Source organism: Triturus cristatus, chromosome 5_2, assembly GCF_964204655.1.
Source record: "Triturus cristatus chromosome 5_2, aTriCri1.1, whole genome shotgun sequence".
Classification (NCBI taxonomy): Eukaryota; Metazoa; Chordata; class Amphibia; order Caudata; family Salamandridae; genus Triturus; species Triturus cristatus.
Window position 1 is genome coordinate 752,334,094 of NC_140588.1, and position 26,018 is coordinate 752,360,111.

The 26,018-nt window shown below is 41.7% G+C and overlaps 1 protein-coding gene across 1 annotated transcript in view; it reads left to right on the forward strand.

Moving 5' to 3' along the window:
• Window positions 1-26,018, forward strand: part of HTR2C (5-hydroxytryptamine receptor 2C) — a 3,718,710-nt gene that overhangs the window by 3,022,472 nt on the left and 670,220 nt on the right. The window contains exon 12 of the mRNA XM_085606666.1: window positions 22,889-23,534. Coding sequence (XP_085462792.1) covers window positions 23,150-23,534 — 385 coding nt within the window. The 5' untranslated portion in view covers window positions 22,889-23,149. The remainder of the gene's footprint in view (window positions 1-22,888; window positions 23,535-26,018) is intronic.

Consider the following 26,018-nt stretch of genomic DNA (forward strand, 5'->3'; position numbering starts at 1 on the left):
TGGGTCCAGCTTTTAATGTGCCACTGGAGCCAAGCTACACCCAACGGAAGAGCCCAAATCAGTGAAAAACATGTCTTGGGTTGCTTGTCCAACAATTTACTGGGACCCTTTCTCCATATATGTATTGATTCAAATAGGCCCATATACAGGTTGGCAAATGAAGGTGAAAATTTGGTCCCTTTGGCCACACCTTGTATTTGGCAAAACCATTCACCATTGTTTGTGAATATATTGTAGTTGAGCACTAGCTTGTTTAGTCAGATCTAATTATACTTTACTGGGGATGCTGTATTGATGATGTCATTCTATTCTGGGCCGGCACTAGCAGAGTTCTGGATAAATTGTTCATATACCTCAATGACAATACATACAATATAACTTTTTCAAAAGAATATAGCACATCAGAAATACATTTTCTTGATGTCCCTATTCAAGTTGACGGCAATAAACTAAATACACTTCCATATATAAAACCCACAGCGTGCAATTCAGTTCTACAATCTGCACGCCACCAGTGCCCATCCTCCATTCCATATAAAGGCAATTCCTAACGGAGAGATGCTAAGAACCAAAAGAAATTGTAGTGATGAGGTGTCACTGAATCAGGAACTAAATATGGAGAGAGTTTGATTTAAAGAAAGAGGCTACACTGAGCAGACAATCACAAATGCAGGACATGAGGTTGGCAAGGTTAAGCGGGAGAGCCTACTAATAGCTACAAATAAGAAAAAGAAAGAAAATAGGAGAAAGATCACGTTTATTACACCGTACACAGTTTTGAGCACAGGAGTCAACAGAATCGTAAGGAAACATTGGCACCTATTAACCCAGGATGATACACTGAAAGAAGTGGTTGGGACTAAACCAATAATGACACATGGAAGAGGGAGGACTTTGAGACAGCATTTGTGCCTGAGTTATATACCTCCACATATTAGGAGTTCTTGGCTACCATCTCCTCTTAAAAGTTTTTACAGATGTGGCTTGTGTTGTGTATGTTGTTTTGCCCTACATAAACCATGTCCTTTATGTTTAATACACGCAAAATGTACACCATCCGCAGCTTCATCAACTGTAATACAAAATATGTTGTTTACTGTATCAAGTGCATTTGTGACCAGATCTATATTGGCAGTACAATAAGGCCACTCAAAGAGAGAATACAATAACATGTGAGAGCAATCTGAAATAATGTTGCACACTATGCCATTGCCACACATTTCAATACAACGCATAGAACAAATGAATTGTTAAATCTTAGCCTCCATGGCATTGATTTGGCACTTCCTCCGGCAAGGGGAGGTGATAGAACGGTCACATTTAGACAAATGGAATTTGAATGGATCATTAAATTAAGGGCAGTGGAACAGGGCTTAAATATAGATAAGGAACTGCACTTCTTTCTTTAGACTTGGTTGTGCCCGTAGAGAACGTAATATGGATGTGAAAAATACATAATCTGGATAGTAAATATGGATGTAGACATATGAGGTATACTCTTCAGAATATATTTCTGTATTTTATGTACTTAATTCATATGTTTTTTTACAATAGGTAACCTGATACTAACACCATATTCATGACTAACACTTAGTTCTCTTACTAACGGTCAGAACATCAGCTCCATAGTTTTATGCCTGTTAATAGACACATATGGTATGCAACACCTAAAGTCCTTCGTTTTCATGTTCCAATACAATGAACCATAATAGTGGTACTCAAGCTCCACAACAATGTAAACACTGTTTCCACACTTTCAATTCAATAACTACATGACTGTTTAGCTATATTTGAACATTACTCTGCACACCATGTGCACACGCTAGGAAGAAATCAGGACTTTCTGGTATGCGTGGCATATATGGAGCATCTAAAAGAATTTAGGACTTAGGGCTACAAACCAATTTATTGCCCTATCATTTCCCCAGACCACTATGGCAGCCATCGCTATAACATAAGGTTCTCACCACCGAACCACCTTTGAACAATACTCTATACAGCATGCGAGAGAGAGGTCGAGACTCTCTAATATTTGCTATGTATAAAGACTGCAACTGAAGAATAAATGAAATGATTGCATTCGGATAAACCCTATAGAACAATTTGTGTACCACTCACACAAGTGAAGGATATTTTTACTATAGATCACATCCCTTCTTTCTGACTAGACTTATATGGTGACCATTTTTCCATAATTGATCGCTGAACAGTCTTCCATCTTTTTCCTTTACCTTTAATTACTCCCACAAGTGATTCAGACTAACTGAGACTTTCACATGTGGCAGGCATTCCTTGGGAACCGCAACTGAAAATATAATCGGTAAGGAACCCTTGCTTTCGTTTCTCCAACATATACATGAACCGTAGATGCTACCTAGACATTACGGTGATATTATTCTCTTACTTTCGCAGCAGACTTATCAAGGTTCTGCTACTTGTCACATCAATGTTTTGTGAGTCTCTGTAAATACAATTAGAAGTTCAAGAACCTAGGCCAGAGGGTGGTAAGTGTAGTCGTTCTCATTCCCGGATTCTATACACAAACCTTTGATGTGATTTTGATTTAATTTGCATTACGAATCTAGAGGTCTGATATCCTATGGATTTTGCTTATTTATATTTAGATACGATTTACCATGGGAGCGTCGCCTCCAAAATCTTCTTCTCTGCCCACTTAAGCACAATAGCAACCATATGATTGAGACTACAACCAGGTCAGAATACTTTATGTGACAGCTTCATAACCACCTAGATTAAGATATTTTCTGAGCACAATCTGACATAAAAACTAGGTGACCACATACCTTAGGTTTTGTCAGTTGCACCATGGACACAAACTAATTCTATATCAATAGCACAGATTGGTACATAAATGTACTACACTGTCACTAATGCACATATATTGACTAACAATGTAGGAAATTAAATACTTTTAACACACGCCCTTTCACATGAGGTGTATGACATATTATAACCTCAGACTAGGGTCATATGTAAGGTGAACAGGTGATGGCACACCCACGAGTTTGTGGCACTATTTTGAGGGTCATGAAATAGATGTACAAATCAGTGCAAATAATTGTCATACATGATTTTGCAGCCTTGAAAAAGTCCAGGGGGACGAAACACATGTTGGCTGCTGCTTTTGTTATCAATGATGTTTTAAGAAGCGTTCCTGAAATAAACAAGAACTTTGGACCGTGATTTTGTTGGGACCTTAATTGATTACTATGAACGTGGAATCCAACAAGGTCAAGACTAAGAGATGCTCATTAGACTGTGTGTGTTTTGGTGCCTTATGATGTTATATTGATATTTGTTTTTACTTCACATAACTTCAAATATTTTGAGATATTATTAAAGTTTTGTGGCTGTAAAAAAAAGGGGGTTTCCAGATTTGCAGGAGTGACTGTGTTCTGCATTCACTCATGAGTATCCCATTGGAAATGATATGTCAAGATCAAGATTCTATAAATGATGGCATTAGCCCGGTGTTGGGCTAATATTTTTTCAGCAGTGATCGGAGACCCACATGAAGAATGAAAATATAGATCAATACAGGCTGTATGTATTGGTTCTGTTTGGAGCATGGAGCATATGCACACAGTTCTAGTCTACCTCCATCTCCAGTTTCTTACCCCTCTTGGCACTGTGCGTCTTTCCGGCACCTGGATTATTTATTAATCTCGTCATATACTAATTCAGTTGGATGCTTAGACATAGCGATTCAATGCTGTACCTCTCCACACATGTATTGTTAATAGTTTGATACCAGAAGGTTTTTCCACAACGCTTTTCCAGCTGTGGCTCTTCCTGAAGAAGGTGTGGTTTCACACCAAAATGCGCGTAGAAGAGTTTTCACTATATTGTCCATACTAAGAAACACGCTAATTTTATTAATAGAGAACATATTTGTCTCTTGGGTATTGAGATTTTACTTGCACATATTTCATCAATTTTATCTGTTTGTTAGAAATGTTGGGTTGACACAAATGTGTATTATGTGGTTTGTTATTGTTTTATATTTGTATTGTATTAGGTAGATATTTATTGTGTATTTCAGTTGCATTTATATTATTAGAATTGTTGTGGCTTTTCTTGTCTCTTCTCTCTTTTTTCTATTATATTCTTTATCTCAAATTGTATACTTAATCAATTGACAGTCTATATATAGACTGATTTTGTAATTCATTCATATATTGAAAGAAATGATAATAAGCAAAAATGAAAAGAACAATTAAAAGACATTATAAAATTCATTAATTTCATGTTCACATATGGCCTTTATTATGTAATTATGTGATTACTTGAAAACATTAGTGGTTGCCAAGGGATATCTCATTATGCTGTTGTGTGGCTTTAGAAAAGAGCACAATCGTGGCTGGAAATTCACATCTTTTTTGCAACTTTGATAACTGATATACGCTATGGCTGTTCCTTGACAGCTACCCAGATAGTCTAGCAGTATTGAGTGGCCCAATTTTCTTTGGAGGATGAGTACCATGTTCTTGGACTGTTGGCAGTGTTTAATTAGAGCTGGTGGTTTCCGGTGCACACCTGAGCTTTTGAATGTGTGCCACATGGTGGCACTGTTTGTCTACTTTAAGAAATTAGCACAACAGCAGTTGTTTATGTACTCAATATATATTAAAAATGACTATTTCCTGTTGCCCAGGCTTTGAGTGCCTGGAAAGTCTGAATTGTCACACATATAGGAGTGTGAAAGTTAGTAGTTGTGCTGGTACTGTCGTTGGCTGCACTGTCATGGGCATGTTTTGTACAAGCTGCAGTGTCCTCTTGACAATTGCCTTGCCACTTTTTTTATTTACAAATTAACCGACATAGACGCTTGGTTGTGCCTGGGAATGTTAAGATTGAAGAAAAAGCCTGACATTGGTGGTTAGTAGCACAATATTAGTCACAGCCTCAGGAAATCAAGTATTGTAGTGCATTGAAGTTCTGTTTTGAATATATCTTACAGTGAAGATATGCCAGTTTTCAGAAATAAACAAGTCTGTGTTGCCCATGTGACTGCAAGGATGATTGGGGGATGATGGGAAAGTCTCCTTGTAGTGGATCTGTCAATCTTCACATTTCGAAAATGATCTAACAGTATCTTCTTTGGTTGTCTGTTTTGTAATATGCAGCAGTTGTATCCCAGATATTATTTTTTTATTTCTCCTAACCTTTTCCTATTAAATGCGGCGCCCAAAGCTTTCTTTACTAATCCAAGGACTTCTTTACAAAAAGTATTAGGAAGCACAACATATTCACAAATGCCTGTTAGCTTCATCTGGAAGGAAAGACTGAACACTTACTGAGGAACAATTGCTCCATCGGGTAAAGTGCATAAAAACATCCAGTTGTTAAGCAGCCAATTCTTGATTTCTAGAAACCGCACCATCGTCATCTCTCAGTAATAAGGCACAGAAAAAGATGGGGCGGATTTCTGTCCTCTTCATAAAGTAAAAGAGTCTTTCAAAGAAGCTGAGATCATGGACGTAGCTTCAGAGGGGTGTTACACCACCCATAAATGTATTTTCTGATAAATAGTGGGCTACAAGTGTGTTGTGCCCTGTGACACAAGTAAACGCTGGTAGCCAAGTAAAGTTGATGTGTACCTTTATTCAGTAGCTGGCCCAAGTAAATGAAGATGGTACACAAGTAAATCAAATAGGTAGTCCAGGTAAACAGGTGAAGTAGATGTAGGTTAGCCAGTGGTCAACCCTTAGTTCCATGTGACAGCAAACCCCACCAGGCGCAGCCTGCCTGCTGCTCAGCCTATCTCTGACTGTCATTCCTCACTCACACAGACACTCAACATTCCGTGCATCACTGAATTCCCAGCACTCTACAGTAAACATACTCACTGGCTGAGCGCAGGAAGATAGATAAACTACAAAATATAAGTAAACTATGCAGGGCATAACAAAGTGTTTTTATTTGGGTATTGTGAAGGTCAGCTGGATGTCACCAGGAAGTTTTACATAAACACAGATAAAAACGCACACAGTATCAATATATTAGATACTTTACATATTATTGCTTTTTCTCTCTTTGCACTCCTACCAACCAGCATTTCTCTCCCTTTTCCCTGCCCCTTAGGACCCTCTCAAGAACCCTGCATGTTGTATAAGGTATTTAATCATTATATGCCAGCCTGATTGTCGGAAAATCTGAAGCTCACACTCCTCCCCAGTCTTACTGACCCAGCTACACTTCGGGCTGAATTGTTCTGTTTGTATTACCTATTTGCCACACCTTATTATAGTATGGAATGTCGGGCGGACAAAATATCGTTAAAAAAATATAGAGGGACAGAATTTCAAAAGGTAAGTGCACAGTGGGAGGTACGGATTTACGTTCTTACCTCCATGTCTACGTACCCTTAAAATATATATACATCAACAAGAAATGTACTTTGGAAGTTAGGTATAGAAAATGTATAGGAACTTACTTTTCCAAATGTTGTCCCTTAATATTATTGTAACGATATTCTTTTGCGGCGATATTCGGGCTTTGATATTCCATGCCTACATTTCACACCACAGCTTCGTAAACCTGTGCTTAGGAGAAGAAGAGTATTATGTTCAGTGTTTTAGATCTAATGTTCTGCGCTCAGCTATACTTATAAAACCTGGAGACAACCGGAGGGTAGTGCACATCTCTAGCTTTCTTTCATGCGAACTTAAAGTGGAAATGAAATGAGCGCAACCAATAAAGAAAAGGGAGCCACATGCTGTTTGTTGTTGCAAACACTGCAACCACCAAGAGAAACATGACTTTCAGTTCTCACTCCTCACATATTTCACAAAACAATTAGTGTAAACCAGACTTTAACCAGCCAAATTACTCAGAAAATAACCATTATAAACTAATGGAGGAACCCAAGAAGCCTAAGGACCTGGGTAATATACAGTTCATGCAGCAATATGGTCCTACTGACACTTATTTAGAGAAAACATATACAATATTCATTTACGTATTATATTAATGGCGTGAGAGAGACGCATAGAATAGTAAGGCTATTTGGAACATTTATATACTTTTTAAATACCATATAAATTCCTTAAAAAAGTTTTCTTTAACATGGTTGCTGCAAAAGAGAGTGCATAAGAAAAGTGTTTGAACAAGTGCTCATGTGTAAGGTGAACCAGAGAGAAAGAAGTAGAAATAATTTCCAGGATATATATTTAGAGTTTTCACCAATGGCTCCTGAAAACTGAATCAGCCAAGGTGAGGAAACCTGTCCGAAAGAAACAAATCCTTTTCTCACTGGCAAATGTCCATATTTCAGAGAAAGTGGCAGCCGAATCCTAACACATCATTCTGCTGGACATTTATATATTTGTTTCAACGTCAATCCCCAACAGGAGAGTTCGGGACACAGACACCAATGATATGTACAATTCTTTATTTTTCACAGTTCGTCATTACGCATTTCGCCCAAGCCTGGCCTTGATCACATGACACAACTACCATGCCCTCAGTGATATTTAAAGTGTTCATGTGATTATTGATTTCATAAACATAAAAAAAAGACTTTGGCAAGATCGGCTGAAAAAACATGTGAATGCGATAATTGATTACTACCATTTTTAAGCACACATTAATTTTAAAATAAAGTCTTCATATGGTTATAAATAAAGAGACGAAAATTGCCTTAATATCATAATTAACACAACATGTTATGCATAAACAATAATAATTTAAACGTTTTGATTAAAACCTTGACCACACAATGTATGTGCAAAAACTAAAGTATGTGCAATAAAAGCAATATTAATACGTTTCAACAAATAGACTAAACGAATGACATTTCATTTTAAGTACAGGCTACTGTAATTGTGCAAAATGTTGGTTACTAAGTGCCTAGTGAATTTAATTAACTTTCTTTATAATGCCTGTTCAATGGTGGTCATTGTCGTTATCGTCACTGTGAGCTTATTGAAACACCCTTGTAAACATGATGTTACTCATGCCCTTAAAATGATATCCTTTTTGCATGTCATGTTGTAATGAATACAGACTTTCAACCATCAACTTCAATTAGTTTGTTTAATGTGTGAAAATCATACTCAAAAAGGAGAGTTAATGTCCATGTGGGCAATCTGTTAAAGTGACAATGTGCAATAAAAGTGCAAAGGTTAATGTTATAAAAAAAAGTATGTGCACAGTTAGCTACAGATTTTATATTCAAAACCAACTCTAAAACACATCTGTAGTCTTATGTGTTACATTGCCTGATAATATTGTAGAGAATAACCCCTGAATTCGATTTATGCTAAATTATTGTGGGACATAGTCCTCTTGGATAGCATAAGCACCTTAACAGGTTTGCACTAAAGGCAGGTATACATGTCTTCACTGGTATTAAGCCCATGTGGAGTTTTGGTATCCAGATTTAAAATGTACCTGGTCTCCAACTTTCTCAATATTGATTCATGATTGCCCCACGCCTTAACCTGTGTACAGTATTAAGCACAAAATGCTTGAGATGGCTCAGATTGCAACTGTGAAATCCTTAAAATGTTGAGCAACTGGATAGGAGGGTCAAAATTTGTAATAGCCCGAATGTGCTGTGAGATCGGTTTATGGACCAGCAGTTTGGTGCTCCCAATGTAAAGCAATCCACATGTACATTCCAGAACATATATAGCAAATTCAGTTCTGCAGGTCCATATATATATATATATATATATATATATATATATATATATATATATATATATATATATATATATATATATATATATATATTTTACCGGTATGGCAGTCGCCATTAGGTAGTTATAATTCGGACCTTGTCTCTATTCAAAAAGTGTTTTTTTCCCCAATAACTTTGGCGCCGGTTGACGAATCTTCGTGAAATTTTGAAAACGTATGACCCGCTCCGGTCATCTCCTATCCTGAAAGTTTCGGGGTGATTCGCCAAGCGGGGGCCGAGATAAAAGGGGGGTCCCAAAACGCGTTTTCTCCAGTTATTTCCCATAGGAAACTTTAGATATGACTACAGCCCGAACTGCTGAACGGAATTACACCAAATTTGGCAAAAATGTAGCCCTTGGTTCCGAAAGAGACCTTTTTTTTTTTAAATGGTGTGAATCCATTCAGTAGTTGCTGAGAAATTCAAAAAATAAGAGTCAAAAAATCAATTTCCCATAGGAAAATTTATGCAAGGCTACAGCCGAAACTACTGAACGGATTTACCCCAAATTTGGCAAAAAGGTACTGCTTGGCTCAGAAAGCAACCTTTTTAAAAATGGTGTAAATCCGTTCAGTAGTTGCTGAGAAAATCAAAAATAAAAGATTCAATATTTTGAGGTGCGTTGAATCCGTGCACCCTCCCGATCACGAGCTGCATTCTAATTAGCTGTCAACACTTCAAACCAGGAATGTTGGCAGCCATCTTGAGCCTCGGTAGAACCGAGGCATAAGAAATCAGTAAAACAAACGCGGAAAACAAGAAAAGGGGGCAGGGTAGAAACACCCTGACCCCCTAGCCCTGCTTAGGGGGTCCCACAAGGATCCCCAGGGCCAAAAAAAGCATTTTTTTTAAATCGTGAAATGCACGGAGGATCCATGGATCTGGCCGCAAAAATAAAAAAAACAAAGCGTTGCTTCCCGCGCTTCGTTATTAATTAGCCCCCGGGTGGGCCAAGTCCCGGGGGCATGTCAAAAATATATTTGCGGGGGCCCAGAGGGACCCCCACAGCCGCAGGACCCCCACCCCCTGGGGCTTTCTATAAATATTTGCGGGTGCACACAGCCCCCCCCCCCCCCCGCAGCCCCAGGGACCACCGCCCCCCTGGGCAAGTATTTTAAATGGGTGGGGGGCCTCCAAGGCCCCCAGCACCTGGGACCGCCACCCCCCGGGGCTTTTCTAAAATATTTGTGGGGGGAACACGGCCCTCCCCTGCCATAGTGATGTAAAAAGGGGCATGGCCTCTGAACACCTCTCTACAACGCAGCTCCCTGGCGCATACTGAAGGTACCTGGTGGGCTAGTTGGCCCCCAGGGACCCTCAGGAATGAAGAGGAATTAATTCCCCAACTTAAAATGCGCCACAGGGCGTGTTTGCGACGTCACCTCAGGTCCCACCCCTTTCCTTCACCACTGTGCAAACGTGCCCCATGGCGAGTTGTAAGATGGGGAATTAATTCCCCTTGAATACTGAGGGTCCCTGGAGGCCAACTAGCCCACCAGGTACCTCCAGTATGTGCCAGGGAGCTGCGTTGCAGAGAGGTGTTCAGAGGCCACGCCCCTTTTTACACCTCTCTGCAACACAGCGCTGTGGCGCTTACTGGAGGTACCTCATGGGATAGTTGGACCCCAGGGACCCTCAGGATTCAAGGGGACTTTATCCCCCAACTCAAAACGTGCCACGGGGTGTGTTTGCACAGTGGTGAAGGGAGGGGGCAGGGCCTGAGGTAACGTGTGCAAACACACTCTGTGGTGTGTTTTAAGTTGGGGAATTAATTCCTCTTCAATCCTGTGGGTCCCTGGGGGCCAACTAGCCCACCACTTACCTCCAGTAAGCGCCACTGCGCTGCGTTGCAGAGAGGTGGCCCAGGCCATGCCCCTTCTTAAACCACTCTGCAACGCAGCTCTGTGGCGCTTACTGGAGGTACCTAGTGGGCTAGTTGGACCCGAGGGACCCTCAGGATTCAAGACGACTTAATCTCCCAACTTAAAACGGCCACAGGGTGTGTTAACACAGTGGTGAAGGGAGGGGACGGGGCCTAAGGTGACATGTGCAAACACACCCTGTGGCGCGTTTTAAGTTGGGGAATTAATTCCCCTTCAATCCTGAGGGCCCCTGGGTGCCAACTAGCCCACCAGGTGCTTCCAGTAAGCGCCACTGCACTGTGTTGCAGAGAGGTGGTCCAGGCCATGGCCCTTTTAACACCTCTCTGCAACACAGATCTGTGGCGCTTACTGGAGGTACCTAGTGGGGTAGTTGGACCCGAGGCACCCTCAGGATTCAAGGAGACTTTATCCTCCAACTTAAAACGGCCACAGGGCGTGTTTGCACACATGTAACCTCAGGCCCCCCCCTCCATTCGCCAGTGTGCAAATGCGCCCCGTGGCAAGTTTTAAGAGGTAGTTTTAATCCCCCTGCCCTATTGTGTACAAGGGTCTTACAGAGGAGGTCATGCTAATCACAGGGGTACCCCAACGCATAGTGTTCCCTAGTGTATGTAGGTGTTTTCACTGTATTCTAAGTGTCTTTTAGCACAGCACTGGCTTTAGGCCTGGTTAGTCAGAGTCAGTTACTACCAGTACCCGTCTGAAAAAGTTGTGGGCACAGGAGGACTTTTTACTCCTCTGTTGGTTCTTTCTGCACATCTCTTCTTCTTCCTGCACTTTTCTTCGTCTTTGTGGACTTCTGTTGCTTCTTTCTGCATTTCTTTTTTTTCTTTCTGTGTGTTGTTTCTTCTTTCATCACATGTCCTACCTCTGTAGGCATAGTTAGAAACTAGCATTCAAAAACCTTTGAAATTCACTGAAAAAACCATAGGTTTCAGGCACATTTTAGTTAGAAATTAGCATTTAAAAAACCTTTGAAATTCACTGAAAAAACCATAGGTTTTAGGGAACGTTATAGTTAGTTGGACATTTCACTGATACAAAACCATAGACATTCCCCCGTTATAGTTAGTTCAGCTAACTATAACTTGCACCCCTGCAATGCACTGCTGATGACATCACATATTACATCACTCATGACATGGTCAATGACATCAGTGATGCCATCACTGATGACATCTCAAATGACATCACTGATGACATCACTGATGTCATCATCCAGTGACTGTGTGTTTCTGTAAAGTTTAAATATGTTTAATAAATATAGGGAAAGGCGTATTGAAGAATTAGTGGGTGTATAAGTGTCTGAATAGATGATTTAGTAGGTGCGTGACTGACTCTATAAGTGAGCGATTACACTTATCTTACTAAATGCATGGGTTAGTGAGTAAACTGTGTGAATGTCTGTATCCATCTGTTGGTGTGTAAGCAGCTGCATGGGTTTGAGAATAGCTACATGAGTGTCTATATGGGTTATTGATTGGTTGTCTGAGTATCTGTAGGGGTGCCTGAGTGTTTGTGTGGGTGGGATGTGTGTGACTGTACATAAATGTGTGAGTGGGTGATTCACTGGGTGCATGGTTTCAAGAGTGCATCTGTGATGAACTGTATGGGTGGGTGAGTGTGTGTATGGATGTGTTAGTGAGTGAATGTATATCTCAGTTGTATATGTGTGAGTAACTACATATGTGAGAGGCAGTATATATGTGTGTTGGAGGATATAAATGGCTATAAGTGAGAGTGTGTGATTGTGAGCGTGGCTGTATGGATGAGTCTGTGCTTGTATCAGTGATTGTATAAGAGTGTAAGTATGTGCTAGTATTTGTATGAGTGAGTGAGCTGGTGTTTGTATAACTGTATAGGTGAGTAAATGGCAGTGTGATTAATTATTTGCATGACTGACTAGGTGTGTGAGTACCTCTATGGATGAGTGGTAGTGTGTGAGTTTCTATATAGGTGTATGAGTGCATATGATAGTCCTGTACTGAGTGACCATAAGTATGAGTGACTGTACGGGTGAGTGAGTGGATGTGTGTGTAAACCTAGGAATCAGTGAGTGGGTATGTAGTTATTGGTGTTGGAGTGTCTATGGTTTTGAGAATGGCAGTCTGTAATTTAGAGTGGGTGTATCAAAGGTTATATTAGGGTGTGAGAAGATGCATCAAATTATCACATGGATGATGTCATCAGTGATGTCATCAGCGATGTCACTGACCATGTCATGAGTGATGTAATATGTGACGTCATCAGCAGTGCATTGCGGGGGAGCAAGTTATAGTTAGCTGAACTAACTATAACGGGGGAATTTCTATGGTTTTGTGCGAGTGAAATGTCCAACTTACTATAACTTTCCCTAAAACTTATGATTTTTTCAGTAAATTTCAAAGGTTTTTTTAACCCCTTCGACGCTCATGACGGAACGGTTCCGTCATGCACGTCGGTTGCGCTGTGCGCATGACGGAACTGTTCCGTCATGGCCCCGCCCGCGCACGGAATCTTCAGCGTGGCGCGGAAATCCGCGCCGCGCTGAAGAGGTTAAATGCTAATTTCTAACTATAACGTGCCTGAAACCTATGGTTTTTTCAGTAAATTTCAAAGGTTTTTTAAATGCTAATTTCTAACTATAACGTGCCTGAAACCTATGGTTTTTTCAGTGAATATATATACATAGAGAGAGAGAGATATATAGATAGATATATATTACCTACTGGCGGTCGCCAGTAGGTAGTTATAGTTAGGACCCCTTTTCCATAGGAAATCCGCAACATTCTATTTTGAATAACTTTGGCGCCGGTCGATGAATCCTCGCGAATTTCTCAAAATAGGTGGGGCGCTACGCTCCGCTCCTACCCTGAAAGTCTCGGGGGGATACGTCAAGCGGGGGCTGAGATAAAAGGGGGGTCCCAAAACGCGTTTTTCCCATGCATTTTTCCATAGGACCTTTAGAACGAGCTACAGCCCGAACGGCTGAACAGAATTACTAGAAATTTGGCAGAGAGGTAGTCCCTATGTCAAGGAAGTGCCTTTTGTAGGTCTGGTGTAAATCTGTTCAGTAGTTCCTGAGAAAATAACATTTAAATCAATATATATATGTGGGCGGAGCCTAACCACACATCTCATCCTGAGATCTGATTGGCTGTCAGCACTTCATCCAAGAAGTGTTGGCAGCCATCTTGGGACCAATATACATGATAGCACCTCATTAAAAAGCATTGCAGTTAATAGAAGATTTTAAGACTTTTGTTACATTATAAATCATTTGTTGATGGTACCATACTCATTTTAGGAATTGTGGTATGTTCTAAGGTGATTTCACCATGTGAAAAAGCCTTCTGCTGCGATATCATGATTGAGAGAAAAATATTTTCTCATGCTTTTACCACAGAGGTTTGGAAGGTGATCTATAAGCTAAACTGAGAGCTTATTTTCTGTAAATTCACATTATCTTTCTCAGTCATGTGAGAATGAAGTCTGACATTCTCAGTAAAACATGTACATCCAACAAGGGCAGAGACTGTCAGTTGATTCCTTTGTGTTCTACTGCAGCTTTCCAGAGTGTTCCAAAGAACTACTAGAGCGCTAACCGTCCTACTTATGATAAATGTATGGCACACCTGAAGCCATCTTGCTTGGATTAAAGTGGTAACTCTTAAAACATTTAATTTAAAAAGGAACAAAATGAGGGGGTTCATTTTTCCATAAAAAGTATGATTAGTGCTGCAGAAAGAAAAATTAGGGCACATTTTGAGTGACTTCTCAAATCCTGGCATGCAGACTGAAACATGCACTTTCAATACCAGCAGCAGTTTTCCCTGGTGAGCAGTAGCTTTACTACAGTGATCTAATGAGCAAAAAGAGTGCTAACATTCTGATTTTATGGCAAATGTGTGACACATTTGAATGCCTTCTTGATGGAATCAAAGTAAAAAACTGAAAGTATTTCCTACTGAGGAGACTGCAGTAAATGAGGAAATTAGGAAACTTCATAACAAATAAGTCTCCCAAGATGGCCACCAGAGACAAAAGAGCCCAAATGTAGCCCAAATATCACCCAGATGTAGCCCAAGTATAGCCCAATGACAGAATGTCCAAGAATGTTCTTAAAAACAACTAGAGCACTTACTGTCTTCATTATGACAAAAGTATGGCACACCTGAAGCCATCTTGATTGGAATAAACTGGTAACACTTAAAACATTTAATTTAAAAAGGAACACAATGAGGGGGTTCATTTTGCCATAGAAATTATGATTAATGCTGAAGAAAGAAAATGAGGGCACATTTTGAGTGACTTCTCAAATCCTCTTCTATTTCATTAAAAAATTCTGACATGCAGACTGAAACATGCACTTTTAATACCAGGAGCAGACTTCCATGGTGAACAGTAGTTTTACTACAGTGATCTAATGAGCAACTAGAGTGCTAACATTCAGAATTCATGGCAAATGTGTGACATATCTGAATACCTTCATGATGGAATCAAAGTAAAAAACTGAAAGCATTTCCGACTGAGGAGACTGCAGTACATGAGGAAATTAGGAAACTTCATAACAAATAAATCTCCCAAGATGGCCACCGGAGACAAAAGAGCCCAAATGTAGCCCAAAATCACCCAGATATAGCCCAAATATAGCCCAATGACAGAAGTGTGCAAAACACTTATTATTTTGTGTTTTTGCAGTGTTATATAGTGCAGACTTGTCAGGTATTGGAGTGCTTTACATGAGCATTGGTTACATCACACAAGAACAAATTAATTTTGGTTGTAGACATGGGGAGACTAAGTGATTTGACCAGAATCACAGAATGTCGAGCTGAAGCAGAAACTTCAACCTGGTTCCCCAGTTGCAAAGTCTGCAGTTCTGGAAGTAACACCACATCCTCTCCCCTAAGTGCAACATTTAATCAAGTTGTCAACTAGATAAAAAAACATAAAGATAACAAATAATTTAAAAGTGCTTTGTCGCTATTTGAAAACTCAGAAAATATGTCCTTATTTTAGTCTTTTAGAGCACTAACCATAATTTTGATGCCAATAAGACCCTCTCATATATGTAATTTCTAAAGGAATGCTCTAGGTATTACAGTTTTGATTACATCAAGATGATGTCAGGCGTTCCACACTTTTGTAATAAATATAGAATGTTAGCAATCTAGTTGTTCATTAGGATACTGTTGAGAGGCAGAGGCCAGGGGCACGGACTCTGAAAATTGAAGGCAGGTAGGAGGGTGCAAAGGCAACAATTTAACCACACTGAGCAGGCAGGAAGGGCCGTGGAAGCACAACAGACTATGGAGGGCAGTGGAAAGGGGGGCAGGGGCAACAAACCAACAATACAGGACTTGCAAGAGAGGCTGTTGGAGGGAAGATCTATTACGGGTCAAGGAAGCTAGGGGCGGTCCCCAGAGCCCCGGGAGCCACCACAGAACTGAGCAGGAGAGTGAGTCAGGGACAAAAGGGGCACCTTAATTTGAGCCGGGGTGCCTAGGAACGCTTGCTCCAAAAATGAAGAAAACAGACATATGAGACATGGAATTGGAGGCAGAATACAATGGCAGTTTAATGAGAAGATGCAACTTCAAAGAAACCGCAGAATAGAGACATAAAGTACAAAATACAGAATCCAGATAATCATACAGCTGTCATGATATTCTCTGTATCTCAATTAATGGACTGACAGAGAGAGAGAGAAAACACATCTATAAATGCATCATGAGAAACAAGTTACACCAAGGAAAATGTTACCTAGGGACACTCACATTTACTCTTAGAGCAAGCATTCCTGCAATTACAATACAACATCTTTTAAATGCAAAAGTAAAGAGAACAATGGTTAAACATAACATGACATTTCATATAGGTAAAATAGAATAAGATACTTCAAGCAAAGCAGAGCAAGACATTTTAAGCAAAGGAAGACAAGAGCTCCCAGTTCTTGGGGAAAACCTGCACAGCCTGTTAACCTACATACAGACGGCGAGGTTGTCCGTCGATATCTGTGGGTGCTCCCTTTTTATATCATTTTATGGGCTCCTTTGCACGCTACATCTACCTACGTATGCTACCCAAAAGCTTCGTCTGCAGATTTTACCAGACATTTCGTCATTTACCCACTTAATGCTGACAATGGACTGGGTGAAAAGGTCAGTCTCTCAGGCCAATCGCTTATCGTAAGTTCCATAGAGCAAGCAGAAAATAATGGGTATTGTACAGGAATTCAATATATTCATGTATAAAATCTCCTCAGTTCTCCTAACTTGACGCTCTGCGGTTGCCACTTCCTTAAAAGCGGGAAACCTGCCCAGGAAGCAAGTACCAGTCCAGGATGCAGCCTACTGTATGTCGACAGCTTCAGGGGGATGTTGAACTTTGATACCGAGCACGGAGCACTCGGGTAGGGTGGGGGCTACTAGTTTGGAGCAGAAGGCCTCGCAGACCTGCCTTCAGACTGCTATACACTAAAATTGCAGAGCTATGGTCAATTTAACAAAGAGGCCTACATATTGAATAGAAGGGCCTACACAGGGGTTTTATGCTGGCTGAGTGGTAAGGATGTCTCAGGATAATTATATAGCAACACAGGACCCGCTGGTCAATTTAATACGGCCTACAAATGCGGCTGGCAGGGCAAGGACAAGGGTCTCATACTTCAGGTGTGGACAGAACGGGCCAGGGGCCCCCTGTGATACAAACTCTACCCTCCTTCAAGGCTGTGGCAATGTAATAGACCATTGTGGGCAGAAGGAAGAGGCAATGGTAGTACAACCATACATGCCAACAGACCCGATTCAGCCAGGAAACGTCCAATGTTTTTAAGCTCAAATGGGCTTTATTTGATCTGTCTCCTGTCTACAATATCCTCTTTTTCAATGTAACTCAAAGGGGAAAATCAATACCCCAGTTTTTTTCGCAAGTATGGTACATTAGATCATGGAAGGAAATGGGATAGGGACATGGACTTGGATAACAGAGGACAGGAGAGACATGGAGAGGTGCACCAAACTGACCCTGCAGGGCAGGCATCAGGGTTTGCAGCAGCACAATACACCACACAGGGCATGCAGGACGGGAGTGCAGCACAACAATCCATAGAAAGCAAGAGGGAGGGGACAGGACCATGCACATGGACAACAGAGAACAGAGGGGCAAGAGGCAATGGTAGCTAGCTGACCATAATGGACAGACAGGAGAGAAGGCTGCAGCATAACAGACCATAAAGGGCAGGAGGGACGGATCAGGGGCATTACAATGGAACAGACAAGCCAGGAGGGAGGGAGTAGGGGTCTGCACATGTAAACAGAGGGCTGGGGGCAAGGGGGCAGGGCAGGAGCAGCAAGATGGCCATGGAGGTCAGGCAGGATGGGCACTAGAAGCAAGACACAAAATGAAGAGCAACAGTGAGACTGTGATGGCATACACACAGACCATGGAGGGAAGGTGGGAGGGGGTCAGGGGCAGCTAACTGACCACACAGGGAAGGTGGGAGGGGCCATGGCAGCACAGAAGACCATGCATGGCAAGTGGGAGGGTTAGTGGCAGCACAATGGCTATGATGGGCAAGAAGGAGGGTGCAGGGGCATGCACAAAGGACGATGGAGGATAGAAGGGAGGGTCAGGACCTGTGCACAGACAAGAAAGTTCAGGGGAAGGGGCCTCACAACAGACCACACGGGGCAGGCAGGAGGAGCAGTTGCAGCACAACAGACCAGGGAGGGCAGAAGGGTGTGGCAGTACAATGGACCATGTAGGACAGGAGGAAGAGGATAGAGGCATGGCATGTGGACAGGCAGGGTGGAGGTGGCAGGGACAGGTTACAGTCATCTGACAATGCTAGGCAGGTGGGAGGGGAGTGGCAGCTCAACAGAACACTCAGAGTAGATAGGAGTGGCAGGTCCATGGGACATGGTGGGCAAAAAGGATGGAGCAGGGGCATGCACAAAGACATCGGAGGGCAGGGGGAAGGAGAATAGGGGCAGCAAGCTAAGCACAGAGTTTAAGCAGGAGGTCAATGATGGGGCATAGAATTGGGCAATGGAGGGCAGGAGGAGTGGACTGGTACATCATACTAAATTGAGGGCAGTGGCAGCACATCAGACCATGCATGGCAGGAGGGAGGAGGCTAGTCCATGGATTCACACAACAGAGGATAGGGAGGAGGGGGACGGGGCAGCAAGCTAACTGTTCAGAGAAGGCGGGTATTAGAAACTTTATTGTTTTTAAAACATTTTGTCTGTGCAAACTACTTAAAATATGAACAAGTATGCAGCATAATCTCACTTTTATTCAGGAAGAAGAAGACGTTAGTGACTGTGACTCCGGGCTCACTTGGCAAAAACACCCCCTGACCCTCCACCCCCTATCGCAAAATGTAATGCCCGTGAAAAGGGTAGGTGAACACAGTGTTATATAGAACACAGTCCTGAGAGCACGATTGAAAATGAAAACTAGATATAGTGTATGGTATAAACTATGCACCAAAAAGTGTGATATAAGATGAACCAGGCGTGAAATATAATATGCAATACATTGTGCGCAATGACAGATTCATTGGAGAGCGCGAGATAGCACAGGCACTAGCGCGTGCTATGCGATATGCGCCTTGGAGTGTAATATGCACAGGGCAGTGTTGTGTAACCTAACTAGTCTCTAAAGTTGTAATATAAAATATGTGCTGGGGAGTGTAACTTTGCATATGCACTGTGACAAAGATATGGATCCCAAATTGTAATATGTATGGCATAGCACTGTGCGTTATAACATAGGCATCGAGGAAGGCACGTTAGATGGGGCAATATAATCCGTGCGAAGACAAGTGTGGCATGACATTTTCACGGGGTGGTGTTACAGTGCACATGGGCTAGAGAGTGTCATAGCATATGCACTAGCTAGTGGAATACAATACAGAGGTGTGTGGCACTCGGCAGGCAATGGTGGGTGTAACACAGCATTGGGCTCTGTCAGGAGCGCGCTGTGACTCGCAAGTGATGTTCGTCCCCTTTCCAGAGAGTAAAATAAAAAGTATTACACATCCGGCAGTGGATGTGTGTTTTATTAACTGTGAGGGGGGTTTCTTGCATAGTTTTGGTCGAATTTTTGTCGAATCCCCTTTGAATGGCTTGGTGTGCATGTGTATTAAATGTGCCCGTCAATAGCTACCCATGTTTGTATAAATAAACGACAAGGGTGTCTACCGGGATTAGGCACGGTAGAGCATCAGACATGTCAGAGCTTCACTAGTGGTGTAAATACATTCCACGTGGATTAATTGCATGCATAGTCGCCTTTTAATGAATATCACGCAAATCGTCATGGTGATAGGTACGTACGGTTTGTCCAGCATGTCCTAGGCGTGTCTATAAATATATATTTTTTAAAAATAATAAAAAACAGTGGCCGGCCCTGGGGATTGGGGTCAAAAAAATATAATTAGGAGACAGGCCCTGGGGGATGGGGTCATCAGGGCCAATAAATTAGAATAAGAAGGGGAACCACACAGCCCCCCTTCTTAAAAAAATAAAATAAATAAAAGACTGGCATCGTGCCGGAGGCCATGCCCCCTCCATGCAGCACTCTGCAAACGCGCCCCCAACAGGCATCTCCAGTATGCGCCAGGGAGCTGCGCTGCAGACAGGTGTTCTGAGGCCAAGCCCCTTTTTACACCTCTCTGCAACGCAGCTCTGTGGCGCTTACTGGAGGTACCTAGTGGTCTAGTGTGACCCTAGGGACCCTTAGGATTCAAGGGGACTTAATCTCTCAACTTAGAACAGCCACAGGGCGCGTTTACACAGTGGTGAAGGGAGGGGACGGGGCCTGAGGTGACGTGTGCAAACACGCACCATGGCACGTTTTAAATTGGGGATATAATTTCCCTTCAATACTGAGGGCCCCTGGGGGCTAACTAGCCCACCAAGTGCTTCCAGTAAGCGCCACTGAGCTGCATTGCAGAGAGGTGGTCCAGGCCGTGCCACTTTTTACACCTCTCTGCAACGCAGCTCTGTGGCACTTACTGGAGGTACCTAGTGGGCTAGTTGGACCCTAGGGACCCTCAGGACTCAAATGAACTTAATCTCCCAACTAAAAACGGACACAGGGCGTGTTTACACAATGGTGAAAGGAGGGGACGGGGCCTGAGTTAACGTGTGCAAAAACGCCCTGTGGCCTGTTTTAAGAGGTAGTTTTAATCCCCATGCCCTATTATATACTAGGGGCTTATAGAGGAGGTAAGGCTAATCACAGGGGGACCCCAACGCATAATGTTCCCTAGTGTATGTAGGTGTTTTCACTGTATTCTAAGTGTCTTTTAACATAGCACTGGCTCTAGGACTGGTTAGTCAGACTCAGTTACCACCAGTATCCGTCTGAAAAAGTTGAGGGTACAGGATGATTTTGCAACAAGGCTTCTTTCTGCTCTTCTTTTTGTTCTTTCTGCACGTTATCCTTCTTCCTGCACTTATCTTCGTATTTGAGGACTTCTGTTGCTTCTTTCTGCACTTCTTTTGTTTCTTTCTGTGCATTTTTTCTTCTTTCTTCACATGTCCTATCTCTGTAGGTATAGTTAGAAATTAGCATTTAAAAAACCTTTGAAATTAACAGAAAAAACCATAGGTTTCAGGCACGTTATAGTTAGGAATTAGCATTTAAAAAACCTCAGAAATTCACTGAAAAAACCATAGGTTTCAGGGGTGTTATAGTTAGCTGGACTTTTCACTTGTACAAAACCATTGAAATTCCCCCGTTATAGTTAGTTCAGCTAACTATAACTCGCGCGCCCGCAATGCACTGCTGATGACGTCACATATTACATCACTCATGACATGGTCAGTGACATCACTCATGACATCACTGATGACATCTCAAATGACATCACTGATGACATCACTGATGACATCATCCTTGTGATAGAGTGGCAGACCTCCTCTCACCCTAATATAACCTTTGATACACACATTCAAAAATAGAGACTAAAATTTTCAAAACAATGGACATACCAATACCAGTTACAACAACCTCTTCAGTAATTCTAAGATCCACATACACATCCACTCATTCACCAACTGTCCAATACAGTCACTCATACATGTACTCACTCATCATAGGTACTCATACACCTATACATCCTGTTACACAATGCCACTCATCCATAGAGTTACTCACACACATAGTCACTCATGCTAATATAGAATCAAACATACATTTACTTGCATATACAGTTATACACACACCACCACACTTACTTCTACTGAAACTTACACATACTTAGTCTTTTAAACAATCACTTATAGAAACACATACTTATTCATACAGGAACTCTTTCAATCTCTCACTCTCACATATACTCACATATATACACCAATAGTCACATATACTAGTTTAAAACATATGTAGTTACTCATAAAGACACTATTGAGACAGTCATTCACTCACTAACACACCCATATCCACCCATACAGTCCTGCACACATACTGTGTTCAACACATACCAACAGTGAGTCACTCATTCATGCACCTATGCACTACGTAATACCCCCACCGAACCATGCAGACACTCAGACTGATACTCAAAAAACCAACTAATAACCTATATAGACACCCATGTAGCTACTCACCAACCCATGCAGCCACTTATACACAAAGTGAGAGACTGATACAGATATTTACATATTTAAACATTACTCACTAAGCCATGTATTCACTATGATACACTTAATCAGTCAGTTACACAATCAATTTTTCAAAAACAAATCATCCATTTAGACACTTATATACCCATTTATTCTTCCATCGACCTTGAGATATACATATATAAAACATATTTAATTTTCAGAATAACACACATTCACTGGATGATGTCATCAGTGATGTCATCAGTGATGTCATTTGAGATGTCATCAGTGATGTCATGAGTGATGTCACTGACCATGTCATGAGTGATGTAATATGTGACGTCATCAGCAGTGCATTGCGGGCGCGCGAGTTATAGTTAGCTGAACTAACTATAACGGGGGAATTTCAATGGTTTTGTACAAGTGAAAAGTCCAGCTAACTATAACACCCCTGAAACCTATGGTTTTTTCAGTGAATATATATATAGATATGTCACCATCCTACTTTTTCATGACTTTTAATATGTCATTCAGGCAGCAATTTTTTATTGGGAATATGGCTTGCCTCTAATTATGTTGCAGTACAACATTTTCTATATTAAATATATTTACATGAGAGAATGGGTTTTGTGTTTGTGTAGACTGAGATTTTCTACAGATGAAGCTGATGTATTCTCATCTTTACTTTTTTGCAGAACGCTTGTCATGAAAATAAATTGGACGATACAAATATTTCAATCACCTTGGTTTCCAAATTATTCATCATCCTGTATATTTTTAGGAGATAATCTGAAGAACTTCGCTGTAGCATCTTTAAAATTTAGACCATTATGGAAAATCAAGCCTTTCTCTTGCTGTGGTGCCACGAAATTCTGCTGCTGCTTCTTGTGAAATTTGATGGACTGCTGAGTGGATCACCCATGCAAAAATAGAGAGAGGCTCAGCAGCTCCCCAGGATGAGCACCCTGAGCGGCCCTGGGATGGTGATTAGCTTGACCACGGTATCTGTGTCTCTGGACTTCAGTGTGCACAGTGGTCTGATGGCGTGGCATATAAAGAACAATCTGACTCTGAACCAGAGCATACCCACCTCAGACCCGTTAAACGCCTCAGAAGTGGAAGAAGTCGCCCGCATGTCCATCGGGGATAAAAACTGGCCGGCTCTCCTTATTTTGGCTATTATTGTTCTGACAATTGGAGGAAACATACTGGTAATTATGGCGGTGTCCCTGGAGAAAAAACTGCAGAATGCCACCAACTACTTCCTGATGTCCCTGGCAGTGGCAGACATGCTGGTGGGGATCCTCGTCATGCCAGTCTCACTTGTTACGATTCTGTATGGTGAGTAGCAGTGAATGTTTCTGTTTGGCTGTTTTTCTTGGTTGTTTCTCCTTGTGTGTTTAGCAATGAAGTATGTAGCAGTCAATACTACAAATTCACTGGTGACTGGTATTTGAGGATTCAGCCTATTTCTGCAAACATGCGCCTGAAACAATAGAAAGGAATTCTATTTTAAGCTTCAGGTTTTATTGATCCGAGGGCACTGATGTATTTCTCTTAGGGGACTGAAGTCGGGTTAAGAGTCTGCATACAAAATATCACCAGCCACAGGCAGCCTCGAGATGCATGCTTTCCCCGCTCAGATGGAGCTATCTGCATTGCAGGCCGTCTCCCCTGCATGCTAATGAGGAGCCAGAACTGCACTGCTCGCTGATTTCCACGGGTTTCAAACAGGAAATAGAATGCTGTGGCTTGTAGAGTTTCAGGTAAACTGGAGCAACACGGCGACCCCGGAGCTGGGAAGATTGAGTGCAGAATTATTGTGAACCTAGAAAGCATTGCACGGTGTTGAGGAAAAATTATGCAGGGATATGTTGAGGCTCATCTGTGGACAGCGCAGCGCCTGATTGCATCTGTGCGGGGCAGAAGATTGTGATTTAGAATTGAGGTGCAGCAGGAGAAAATTGCATTCAAGAAAATTGAATCCTTCTAGGATTGGTTTTACGACGGCCCACTCAATAGGTGACACGGTGTTGCATCTGAAGACTGCAAACTAACGGGTGTGAGGAAGAATCAGATATAGAAATGTTACTTATTTTTTCTTGAGATATATGTGTGTATATAAACACACACACACACACACACACATGTGAAGATATTATACACGTCTGTCTTTTGGTGCCATGGAACGGACGTTTGTGTACTTTATAAGACCAACTTTTGTCTCCCCACTTCATCCGCACACATTTAAGCACCGAGGACACGCTACTGTGATATATGATTACTATAACACTTATTCCAAAGCACAGCTCTCTGCCATTTTACGCTATACTTAACTTTAATAGTACAATACGTTGCTTTGTTGATGCAAACTCTGCAAATGTCTTTCTGCTCCAATTGATTTCTTTGCGCTTTCCCTCTAAAAGCCGTAAATTGTTCTCTGTAGTTACTTGTCAGTTCTTTGGCAGGGCTGATGACGTTACAACAGTAATACATTTATGTATGTGTGACGAAATGTTTTTACATGCATGTTATATAATTGTAATACCTCATGTTCATCTGTGCACTATAGTGACAAATGTCGCACCTATAAATTCCCATTACATGTTAAGCATACAGGAGCTCAAAATACAAAAACTCGCTCAACAAAGACTTCTTTCCGCCAAGTGCCTCCCAAATTGTCTATGAAAAGTGAGTAATTTGTCCACCCACATTTATTCAAAGATCTCGGGCAGAGCTTAATTTGTAAAAATAAATAAGTACCAGGCCTCAGGTGTTCTTTAGGTGCCCAGTGACGGGGTTGCTGAATACCAATACTGCTTAGTCTTGATTCCACCTCATACCTCTTTACTCCACCACCCTACACTTCCTGTGTTTTTATCTCACCCATGAAGGTTGTTTTTTGCCTCGGCTCTCTGACTTCTACATTGTTTTCATATCTTTTTCTTTCTCCTTCTTTCTCCCTTTCCTGGCTTTCTCTCTTTTGGTTTTCTCTCCCTTCCTCGGTTTAAAACTGATGATGAAAACGCGTGCACGCTCCACAAAACATGAGTTCTGGTGCCTAACATCTGCGAACACCAGCACAAATTAATCACTAGTCCTGGGCACTGCGCGAGTGCTGGGATTGAAGTAGTGGCCTCCTTACGTTTGGCTATATTTTTTGGCATGTTAATAAATATGTATTTGTTTTCTGATGGGAAGATAGTTCATTGTAGAGTTGCAATATCACTTTGAAGTTTAAATCTTTTTATTATGACCCTCCTAATGTAGTAAGTCCAGGAGGTGAGTTTCCTCAAGGCCTATGTACAGCCGACTGTTTGACCACCTTTAAGTCTGTTCTGAAACAACAACTTTTCCAAAGACATTTCCTTCGTGGCAAAAGCTGAACTTATCTTCTAGATGCCCCCCACCCCCCAAAGTGTTCCTCCATATACGCTACACTCTTATTTGGCCCTTAGCCTTCTTCCTCCCACTACTCGCTTATATTCTCCTACTTGCACATAAACTTTTAATGGGGGTGGGCAACATGTGTCCAATTTGCTATTGCTTAATACCACAAAAGTTTGACAAAATTACACATAATTGTGGGACATGTAAACTGCCATTCAGTGCTTCTTTTTCATCCGAAATGTATCCATGCATCCACTTCAGATGCAAGGATGCAGTTCGAGCACAAAGCACCGCAAAGAAAAGCCACTCTGGGCCTCATTTATAAGGCCCATGTGCTGCCGGAAGGTCACTTTTTGTGACGTTCTGTGGCGCAGGAGCCTGCTCTATATTTACGAGACAGCACTACGCCACTCGTTTGGACTTAATGCGGCCTCC